This window comes from Oreochromis niloticus, linkage group LG23, assembly GCF_001858045.2.
Source record: "Oreochromis niloticus isolate F11D_XX linkage group LG23, O_niloticus_UMD_NMBU, whole genome shotgun sequence".
Lineage (NCBI taxonomy): Eukaryota > Metazoa > Chordata > Actinopteri > Cichliformes > Cichlidae > Oreochromis > Oreochromis niloticus.
This window is the reverse complement of record NC_031986.2, coordinates 18,288,234-18,299,770: the sequence shown is the minus strand read 5'-3', so window position 1 is coordinate 18,299,770 and position 11,537 is coordinate 18,288,234. Positions and strand designations below refer to the sequence as shown.

The 11,537-nt window shown below is 39.2% G+C and overlaps 1 protein-coding gene across 2 annotated transcripts in view; it reads left to right on the top strand.

Moving 5' to 3' along the window:
* The first annotated feature begins 705 nt into the window (after window positions 1-705).
* The window catches only part of acvr2ab (activin A receptor type 2Ab), an 84,113-nt gene continuing 73,281 nt past the window's right edge, over window positions 706-11,537 (top strand). The window contains exon 1 of one of the 2 annotated variants that reach the window (XM_025903147.1): window positions 706-1,704. In XM_025903147.1, coding sequence (XP_025758932.1) covers window positions 1,650-1,704 — 55 coding nt within the window. In that variant the 5' untranslated portion in view covers window positions 706-1,649. The remainder of the gene's footprint in view (window positions 1,705-11,537) is intronic. The other variant, XM_005452325.4, reaches the window with a different exon arrangement.

Here is an 11,537-nt window from a genome sequence, read left to right as displayed (position 1 = left end):
GATCATCTTGATAGAGTCTTCATAGTGCAGTGGTTTACAAATTCGCCAAACATGCTAAATATCTCTGGTTCATTTGAGGGAAGAGACAGTAATCTCACAAATGGCATCCAGAGTCAAAATCTGCCAACTCAAAGACGTGGAGCTACCTGCTGTGGCAACTCCTTGTGAATAAGGGAGCAGGCAAACGTAGCTCCTTGACAGAAAACAGAACAAAGGGCAGCCAACATCCAAAGAAGAGCTTTGAATGGTTTTCATAAAGCCTGGAAAACTATTCCTGAAGACTACTTCAAGAAATGACAAGAAAGCTGCCTAAGACAGTTCAGACTGTGTTGAAACACAAAAATAAAATCTTAAATAAAAATCTTAAATCAAATCATTTTCAAACATTTTGAGAAGTCTGTTAATTTTGGGGGCAGATTTTATAAATAATAATGGAAACAGTCACTTACTCAGGATTTAAATAAATGTTTGCGCCAAAGCCTCTCTGGGCTTTTTATAAAATGTATAAAATTGATTTTAAAAAGACATCTAAACATCTATCTAAAAAGAAAATCATACGTTTTTTGCTTCGGTTGCGTAGTTTTATTTTTTATATCAGTGAACTAAAATTTCTCTTTACAGCCGTTCGTTTACAAGCGTAAACGCTGTGGTTTTTATTTTGAAAACCCTCGCCGGAAGCTCGTTGTATGAGCTGGGTAAGCCTAACAGGGTGCCAGTGACGCCATCTTGAAATCGTCCCGAGCAGAGGAGGCGAGGAGGAGACGGACTTGGGAAAATCAGCTCGTCCTAAACTCGACAGCTACGCGGATTAACGGCAGCTTCAGCGGCTAGTGCTATCATATGATAGTCTTTCCACTTGTTCATTCGAATCTTTTGGACCGGGAACGGTTGTTTGGCCCACTTTGGAGAGGGCTGTCGCAGCGGGAGGGGGGCAAAGGCAGTCTGGTAATCGGTTGTTTCCCTGCTGGAGCGGACGGAGCCGTGGTTGTGGCCGGGCAGCCCCGCCGGACCGTCGGACGAAGCCTAAAATCTCTGCACGGAATATAACACCTAAGATAAAGCTTTTAAATCCTTTTTTGCAAATAGCGGGAGAGTGGAAATGCTCCCTTTCGACGCAGTTTGGACATTTTGAGAGCTATGCGACGGAGCTCACCGAGGAGAAGTTTGATTGGAGAGCGGAGTGCGTTTGATTTGCAGTCCGATGGATGTTAGCCCTGCCCGGCTGTGGCTCGGGTCCGTGCACCGTTCTTCTGAAAAATAGCACCACCGGGCACAGGTGAACAATGCTACTGCTGCAGACCTGGCAAGTACACGATAACCCCGGCTCCAGTGCCATCAGTTCACCCTGCATTGCTTGTGTATAAACCTGGAAATACCAGCGACCATCCCCTCCTCCTCCTCCTCCTCCTCTTCTTCATCATCCTCCTCCCGTCTTCTTTTTTTGGACTAGTGAGGCTTGCATTACCTGGGATATTTTGGATGTAGACTCGAGCTTGACTTTTTTTTTTTTAAGATGCAATATTTCCAGAGACAACAAGACATTTAATTTGACTCAATCGTTTTGAGATTTTTTTTTTTTTAAATTCTGGAGCTTTTTGTGCTTTTGTAAAATTCTCTTTCTAGTCAAGAGGATCCAATTCGGATGGAAAATGGGAGACGCCACCAAATTGGCCTTCGCCGTTTTCCTCATCTCCTGCTCTTCAGGTGGGTGTGGAGGTGGGGGGCAATGTATGTTGCGTACGGTCAGCCGTGCAGTGCATAGCTTGCTGTTATGTGTAAGGAGTGTAACCTCTTTTTGGGCATCATTGGCGTGCATGCAAACTACAGGTGAGCCCCAAGATTGAAGGGGGGGGGGGGCTCAAAGGGCCCTTGAGTGGCTTCCTGTGGGACACACGGGTACAAATTGGAGTTTTTTTCATGAAGTTAATGAGGGAGCAGCCAGGGATTTGTGTTGATGAAGTGCAAATAAAAGGTAATCAGTCACCATTTTTTAAGGGGAAAATAGGCATTGATGTTTAATCGCGTTGGCCAAACTGGATGCATGTGGCTTCTTTCTACATCTACATGCTAAAAGCCATTTTCAGCACTCTGTGTTGGTAGATGTCCATTATATGTACTTATTTCCCCGGGGTGGATGTTTAATGAATGTCAGTGTGGTGATAATAAAGGAAAGAGAGGTCATCTCGGGAGTGCAGGGCATGCTGTTTATGTGGGCGACTGGGAGAAATGCTTCACACTTTACTTTTTTACTTGCCAGAGTGTTCCGAGAGCAATTGTTCTTTAGGAAGAGAAGTCCTTGAAGTTTGTCATTTTAAATCTACCTTTTGGGTTTGGTTTGATAGGACAAAAGCCACTGAATTTTATTTATTTTTTTAATAGAATGAGAATAATATAGTTTGCAACAAATATAAAAGAGGAGACAGACAAGCAATTATATAACGTAATAGATGATTAAAGGGTAAAAAGACGGAAAAATCACATGACTAAAAGCAAGGTTACAAAAATGTGTTTTTACAGGAAGTCACAGATTTTACGAGCCTTATCTGCTCAGGCAGGTTTTAGAAAGCCAAGGGCTCCTGATGGGAGAAGCACCTCCACTTCCTCAGGTGGGGCGCTTTCTAACAATGTGAAGTAGGTTATATAAGGGGTCAGAATTTCTGCTACTTGGCCTTAAGCATGAGTAGGAAAATCTAAAATGTACTGGGAGTCAAAGGATTGGGATGATGTGATGCCGTCTGTACCAGTAAGAAGCTTCGCTGCTCCGTTTTGAACTGTTTGGAGGTGAGAGAGTGGTGTTTCATTTGCAGTAATTTAGCCTGGAAAAAGCACAAGAATGAACCTTTTCCAGCTAATATTTTGTTTAATTTTAATAGTAGATGTTATTTGGAAGAAGCAGGAAAGGAAACTTTTCTGGTTCAAAGGTTAGAGCTGAGTACGTTTCTGACTGCTGACTTTAGGGTTCTAGGACACCTTCAGAGTGGTTTGTATGATTTTTAGATTAGGGAAGAACATGATGTATGACTTTTTTTTTTTTTTTTTTTTGAGGCATTTAATTAAAGAGAAGTGTGTGTTTTAGGGATCATAAGGTATCTATTTCAAATCTATTTATCCTAGGGAAAGCAAATAAATAGGACCTATAACAGGACCTAAAATCGAACCTTGTGGTATGCCACAGATAATGCTCAATTAAAATGCTAAGAGGGGTCACGAAACTCCAGCTCCACACTCCTTTTTGATCCATCTCCAACATTTATCTTTTGCCTGGACACCTTCTCTTAATTTTCCTAAACCTCAATACTGGTGGAAATACACACATAAATGGCTAGTCCTAAATCTCTCTAGCTGTGGATTCAAATATTTAAAAAGCATGAACTCTCTCCCAATGCTGTTGGCTTCTGGCTTCGTATCATTAGTCTGACATGGACTTTATTTAAAAAAATAAAACTTTTAGTATGTTAAAAATTTTACCGGTGCTGTCTGTCTTAGTTATTATAAAAGGAGACTGTTTTTAATTTGAGTAATTTGTGTAAACATAGGTAGGACTCAATGTTTCATACATATTAGGCTTATACATGCTATTATCATTGTGCTGATAATAAAAAAAGTAAATTATTGTTATTTTAGTTTTATAATTTGCAACAAAACATGAAATAAGTACCAGTTATTAATAAATAAGTCACTGTAAAGGCGTTGGATGTGGTCAAAGGTAGTAAAGTATCTAATTTATGCTTAATAGACTGTCACTATCAGTATAAACCTTCAAAACTGGCTATTTTGATAGTAAAGGTTTGCAACCCCTGAAGTAACCAAGTGATCGAGTAAATCTAGAGTGGAACAAGATTTTATAACTTTGTATAATTTGGCCTGGAGGAAGCATATAAATAGAAAATGAGATGGGACCTAAAATTGAACCTTGTGGTTTACCACAGGTAATGTGAGCTGTAGACGATGAGGAGTTAGTTTGACCAAAATCGGTTTATTCCAAAAGATTAGAGGAAACTCATACAAGCAAACACATATGGTTTAGCACGATCCAGTCTCAAATGCTCCTGTTGGATCTAAAAAGAACTAAAATCATGATCTCCCCTGTGGCGTGCAATGATTTTTGACTTGTAAAAGCGAAATATTGAGTAGAAACCACTTTTTCTAAAGCTGTAAACTGCACTGTAAATCTTCATTGAACCACTTCCACCTCCCAAAATGAGCTAATGTAGCCTCATATAAACCCTGTGACACTTCTATGACCATGTAATTGTAAATACTTGTGGGAAATTGACACAAGTGTCATAGTAGTTGAGGTTTTGGTGTTGCTAACAAAATAGCACTGCAGTGAGTTTAACTTCCATTTGCTGTTGTGTCACTCGATGTGGTTTGATTGTGGTGCGAGCCTGATGTAACTGGAGCTGACAAAAGAAAACAAAAATTAGGCCCAGAGGCAGAATTTCTTTTCCTGTTGGCTTACAGGATAAACAGAAAATGTTATAACTTTAACGTTTGAGCGTGTTTGTGCAGCTCCACCAAACCGGTTTTCTCTACAGTTGCTGCCGGCTTACGAAATACTCAGTGTACCTGTGTGAAAACTGCCCCAATTAACACCTAAAAGAAGTGTAAAATAAACCCCCGAGTTGCAGCAGAATTGTACTTTCACAGCAAGTCCCCCCCCCCCCTTCTTTTTTTGAATAGAAATTAAAAGGTTTCTCAAATATGGTAATAGTCGGGGTTGGTTGGAGTTATAAGACAGGTGCTGCAGGTGATTATTCCACTCACTTATTACTGTCTGAAGTGAGGAAATGAACGAGGTGGAATAATAATCCTCAGTGAAATCGGAGTTGAATTGGCACAGCTCAAGAAAACCTCTGATAAAGGCAGGGCACTTGGCCCAGAGTGGCTTTTATTTGATGAACATGCCAAAAGAAATGAACAGAGAGAGGTCTCTGTAGCTTTTCAGTGATGTTCATTATGCACCTTTAACCAGCTTCAATTCACTGTGAGATGAAACTGAGAGAAACAGCTTAAACATTTATCAGAAACTTGTTTGGCAGTAGGGGAAACAATCAACTAGTCTGCTCACATAGCCTCTGAAGACAGCCACCATTATTTCAGGACTTCAAGTGTGGACATCCCGTTCTGCCTGCGGGCCATTTAAAACCCCAAATCAACGTCTGACGATAAGGGAGGGTTTTGATGTTGCAGTTTTGGGAAATATAATTTCTGGACTCAGCCGAGGCATGTTTGATAAGTAGAGGTCCAAACTGTAGCTGCCTGGTTATGGCAAACAGTCAAACTCCCCATTGTTTAGCTCCATGATGCAGTGGTTAATACACTGGCCTCACATGCAGAAGATTCTTTGTTCAAAACCAGGTGGAGTCACGAATCCTAGTGAGTCTGTAAAAATCGGTGCCGAATCACGTATGCAAATCCATCCGCTGTGTGAATTAGAGAGCAGCCAGAAGAAGGTTCCACTTGGGTGTTGGGAAAAAATAAATTTATTAACCCTCAACCCGACCACATTCTGAGTGGGAGTAAATCTGGACTTTTAGTGGAAGCAAAAGTTTGATCTCAATCATCTGTAATATAAAATTACATTTTGTTTAATTACATTTTAAAGAAAAGCTTCTTGATTGTGGTAAAAAAAAATCCCAATCAGTGGTAAGATTGTCATTATTTAACAGTGGGGTTTTTTTTTCCAGAGACATTGGAAAAATAGGTCAATCATTAAACTTAAAAAAAAAGAAAGTTGCCTTTTTTATTTAAACTCAAACTTTAATTAGAATTTAAAGGAAAATAAATTAATGTGAACTTTACAAAAAGCAAAATTGGCAAAAGCAAAGCGATGTGCTGAAAGGCAGAACGAGCTTTAATGCAGAACAGAATGTGGCCAAATAGTTGTTTTTATCTCGATCAGCCAGTCTTTTTAATAATCGTTGAAAGCCAGAATTGTGTTGAAATTGATGAATTGCACAGCCCCAGTAGAAATGTAAGAGAACAACAAATGGGAAAACCAGTTTTGGAAAATGTGAAAGCTGCAAAGAAATAGAGAAGGGCATAAATTTTGCCCTCTAAATTTATTTCAGTATAACAGCCTTCTAACTGACAAAGATGTGGCATGCTACCCCAGATTAAGCAGATAATAGATAAACCGTTAAATGACAGAGATTGTTGGGGGGTTTTTTTTGTTACTTAGTGTTCCACTAAATACTATCGAAATTTTTTGGTTTTACTGCAATGCCACAGTAAGAACGAGACTTTATCTGTGAATATCTTATTCTTGAAGGACTGAGTCCAGGTAATGAGCTGCAGATGCTTTTTTCTTTTTTTCTTTTTTTTTTAACATATTTATTTATTAAAGTTTAAGCTGCTTTCAGGTTTCTTTTATTTACTACATCAGCTTTTCTGCCCTGTGTAGAAAAACCTGAGATGTAATGGTGAAATTTCACTTATTTGCCAAAGGACTTCTCAGGGATTAAATGTGTGTTTAAACTTCTTTACACTTGAAAGGAAGGGTAACAACCTGCAACTATGCTATATGTTGTTATGCAATAGTTTTACTGGTCCAACCCACTGACAATAAACATTGAGCTGTATGTAAAAACGGCCGTGACAGCCCTGCTGTAAAGAAGAACTGAGGCATGACTAAAACAGGGTTTTTGGAGGATTTTTATATTTAATGCTTTGATGCTTTTATTTTGTAAGGGACCTCAGCAGCTGCCAAGTGTTTCACTGCTAGAGTTGCCTGCCAAAGAGTTGATGGGACTTCTTTTTGTTGAACTTAAAGGGGACATTCTGGTAACACCGCACCACCAACAGCAGCATTAGCAGATGAACCTTGAACCTTTGGTCATCTGATGGTCTTCAGGTGACCTCTGCCTCAGATCTCATGTGAGCTTGAACTGCAGGCTTGTAAATATTTACAGTGCTGCAACAGCACATCCAGATCCGGTGAGGCTTACTCTGAACTCTTTAAGTTCACATGAATCAAATGATCGAACGATCATGGTGTGGCCTTCCTAATGCAATCAATTATGCATACTAACAGTAATACCTACCCTACCCTGTGACTGTCTCTTTATTTCTGGCGAAGCTGAGGCAACAAGAAACTTCCCTTTTCCTCTCTATTCGTCAGACCTGATGTGACTGTAACTCAGCGAATCAGTCAAGAGCTGCAGAGGTCAAACCTTGTTATTACAGCCATGTTTCTCCAGTAATTCGGAGCAAATGGGTGTTTAGATTTCTCTACCACAGAGGCCAAGAGACGGACAAGTCGTGTCCCGTGCGCTGCCTGTACATTTGGCCTCCTGTTTTGTACACTGCAGCAGTTTCACACAGACATTGATCCTCTTGCACACCAGTGTAAGGTTACATCAGTATGGCGAGGATGAAGCAGCTCTGGGTTGTTGTTGTTTTTTGTTTTTTTGTTTTTTTTTCCTGTTTCTTTTTTTCTTTTTTAAATCCTCAGCAGCAGCACTACAGAGCCGATGATTCAGTTTCAGCTCTGCTGCACATCAACTTAAATCTCAGTTGATGACCAGTCCGGGGTCTCTGTGTCCTGCTACCATTAAGCTGGGGCTGACTAACATTCACCAGTTGCATTTAACAGGTCAGGTGGTTCTGCCACCAGATTTGCAATTACACTTTAAATAGCATTTGTTTGTTTTGTTTCTTTTTAGTTGACCCCAAACGTCTGTCCTTGCTGTGAAGGATTTGAAAAGATAGGCACTCTTTTCTCAGCTGTGCAAGTAATAATAATTATATAATAATGAATGAATAATCATTTTCAGGTATTTATTTGTTGGGTTTTTTGAGTAAATGTTGAATGAACTGGTATAAAGTGCCTTTCTGCTTAAGTTGAACACTCAAAGCACTTCCCGCTAGAAGTCGGTAGTCGGTGTCTTGTTCATCGATACAACATGTGGACTAGAGAAGCTGGCAAGCAATCCACCGACTTCCCAGTTTATACCAGAACCACAGCTGTGCAAAACTAAAAATCGTCAAAGATGGCCCACCGCATTCATGCTCAGATGACTATGTAGAGTTTGTTTTAGCATTCGAGATTTACCTGGTAGATTTATGTTTTGTTGCTCTCTCAGACTTTATCAAGGTAACAGTATCTAATTTCACTACGCTGACATCTTGATGTCTGGTAGTTGGTAGCCCCTGCATCTTCGCTTACCAGGTATTAGTATCTGTATTTATTCATTGTTTTAATAAGTTCCAATAAATATATTAATTTTAAAAAATGCACAAACTGGGACTTTTGCACTGTACTGTACAATTTCAGACCTATAAATCATTAGGATTGAATTGAATTGTAGCAAAGTTATATTTTATTTTGTAACTTAATACTAAGTTTATATGATTTGATCTAAACATATAGAGACTTATTGGTCTACTTGATTACTAATAATAGGTACTGGCCTTGAAAAAGCCATGTCAGTTGATCCCTGTTTTGCTGTTTAATCCTTGCTGCTAACCAGGTGGCTGCCAGGCTGAGATAAAAACAGTGGAAAATAGCTGCCTGATCTGTTGGATGTTTCTTTTTAACAACTTAATGACTATTTGGATATCCCAAAATCATGACCATGGCTTGTTTTATCATCACAGTGATGCTCTCTGTGAGGCTTTTAAACCTTTAGACCTTTATAATTCTGTCAGTTAAACACAATTCAACTCATTTGGCGTTCCTTTCCAGGCACAGTTAATCATTAGATGTCGTGTGAAGTGTTTTTAATGTTAAACTGAAGACTCCAAAAAAACACTTTAGGTAGGAGGGGGAAAAAAAATCCAATCATGGAAAGTAAAGACTAACGGTCCCAGTAGCAGACTGAAACCATGAAATGTTTACTCGTGCTCACTGAGCTGATTATTTACTCTCTAACCGGTTAAAAATCAGTGAAGTGCACTGAATCAATAGTTAAACCAAAGAGTGGAAAGTGAGAATGATAGTGTAGCTTTATTGTGGTTTGGCTGAAGACGCTCCTGTGTTGTGCTGAAAGCTTAACAAAGCTACAAACTAAATTAATGAAAAACTTAGTTTTCCATTAGATTTAAACCTCTTGCATGTGACTAAACCCCCCTCTATCTTTGCGCTGCAGTCCTTTGGCTGCTTCCTCGAGTGGTCTGAGGCCAGCCATCAGCTCTGTCCCATTTTTTTTTCCCCCCTCCTATCTATTTCTAATATGTTCTCTTGCATTATGCATTAGGCTTTGAAAGCACAGGTGTATTTGTTAAGGCCAGATGTAGCCTCTATTTCCCATTGGGCCCAACTAACCGGACAGCCTCCTTCCAAGGCCGTGTATCATTCTGTGCTTTAACAAAAACAAAGCGCTGCACTAGCTCGTGTTCACCGAGGTAAAATGTTGACCCAAGACAGCATGTTGCCAAACACGGCTGGGGAAATTATGACCCTCGACCGGTTGGTTAAATTTAGCCTGTATCCAGGTGTTTTGTGCTTCTGTACACACTGGATTGTGGGTGGCGTATGCAGTCTGGTAATTGCATTTCTGAAGTGGACGATAAACTTACTTAAGCATGCATTGTCACTGAGGAAATTGAGATGAGTCATAGTCATGTTCATCACCACATATGGTTAAAATAATATGTTAAAAATGTTAAACTGTCCACAGTTAGTCTAGCAAATGGCAGCTGCTCACACACTGAACCAACAGTGTTAACAACATGTATAGCCTGAGTATTACTTTGGTTTTAGTATACATGAGAGGCCCACATGGGTAGGATAACATTTTTGTGAGGAGTTGATGGACTTTATTTCAAAAGTGAGAGTGAGTCAGTCAAGGAGTGGTCATTTCTCAATGAGTAGGGTCACTATTGTGAAAGAGCATGTTTTATCCTAACTAGTCGATGGAAGCGAAAGGGGGGGCAAAAAGCAGAGCTCCCGGTGAGACATCAACCAGGATTTCCTGCCTGTTAACCCTGGAAATTATTCACTATTGTTCACTGAGCTAAGATAAATTCTTTATTTATGGTCAAAGTTGGGAAATTCTTTTATGTTGGCAAAACTGAAATTAAAACCCAACCTTTAACAAGTTGGCTTAAATTATGTTGATTATCTTTAAGAATAAATAAAACATGATAAAACAGACTTGTTCAATAAGGTTAAAATATTTCCTAAAATCAAGCTTTGGTTGTGGAATAAGGAAAAACATAATGCGTCCACTTTATGATTTCTCTTAAACTCCGATCAGTGAAAGTTATCGCTGTTAGTTTTCATGAGGCCGACGTTAAATAAAGTAAATAACAAGTGAAAGAAAAAAACAGTGCAGAATATCTTTGCAAAGTTCACTTGTTGTCTGCTTATTTACATGTTGGCAAAGTCTGCACGGTCATTGAACTCCAATGAACTTAAATCAACATCGAACTTGATTATATTTGTGAGCAGCAAACGCCACAAGAAAAATAACTAGTTTGAAATCTTACAAGGACATTTAAGAGATTTCAAAAGCCTCCCTAAAACCTACTCACCACATGAATGACTGTCTAAACTTTGACTCCAATTAAATATCATCAAAACAGCATGATTACTATCGAGGGGATTTTCTTTCTCCTGCTGCAGGGATTTGTTCCAACCTGCTCCCACTGTTGTCGGACTGGGTATTGCCACACAGAGCCTTGCAGTCGAGGTGTTTAAAGTAGTATGCAAATGATTTCCTCTAATGTACCGTTCTCACTCTGGAGTAGTAAATACTTTATACTGAAAACAGTTCTTCTAGTGTTTGTAGAAAGAGACTGAGACAATCTCCGTATCATTTCTTGCAAATATCCACCATTTTATACTCTACCTGACGTATCGTAGGAGACAGGTGGGGAGAAGAGGCCGCCGGGTAACTGAAAGGTCGCATGTTCAACAACTGCTGCAGGCTTTCATGCTGTCAGCGACAAAAATGCAGCCCAGTTTGAGGTCAAATGGGCCAATCCATTGAAAGCATAATACCCTAAACCCCACAATCTTTTAAGAGGAAAGAAGTACTTTGTTAAAAGTGATCCAGCACCACTGTTTATTTATTTATTTAATTATGTATTTATTTTAAATATGCTGAGACTGTGATTGCTGATTTCTCTCACTCACCACAAAATTTGCCAGACAACAGTTATAATTTGTAGAGGAATCTTTTCGGAAAACCGTTGAAGAACGGTCTGAGGTTTCTTTAAAAACAGCTGCATTTTCAGTGATCTGTTGTAGTTTTTGCACATTTATTTAAGCTTGAAGTAAATGTAGTGGAGCGTTTTGTTTAAGCTTCCACCCTTACTTGAACATTATAATTCATAGCTTGCAGTGAAAAAACAGAAATGCTGCTCATGAGAGTTTTTGTAACTAAACTATAAAGTCTTTATGATTCAAAAATCTTGTTTATACAATGCTCAGCATAACATATTTCCCCAATAGACCTTTGGGCCTGTAGGTTAGACCTTTATTTGGCCACAAAAAAGTCAATTTGATTACTTCGTATGCTGCTAGCTTAATATACAAGAACCTTACTATAATGCATGAAATAAAGCTTGTTCTACACAATCAGGAGTCG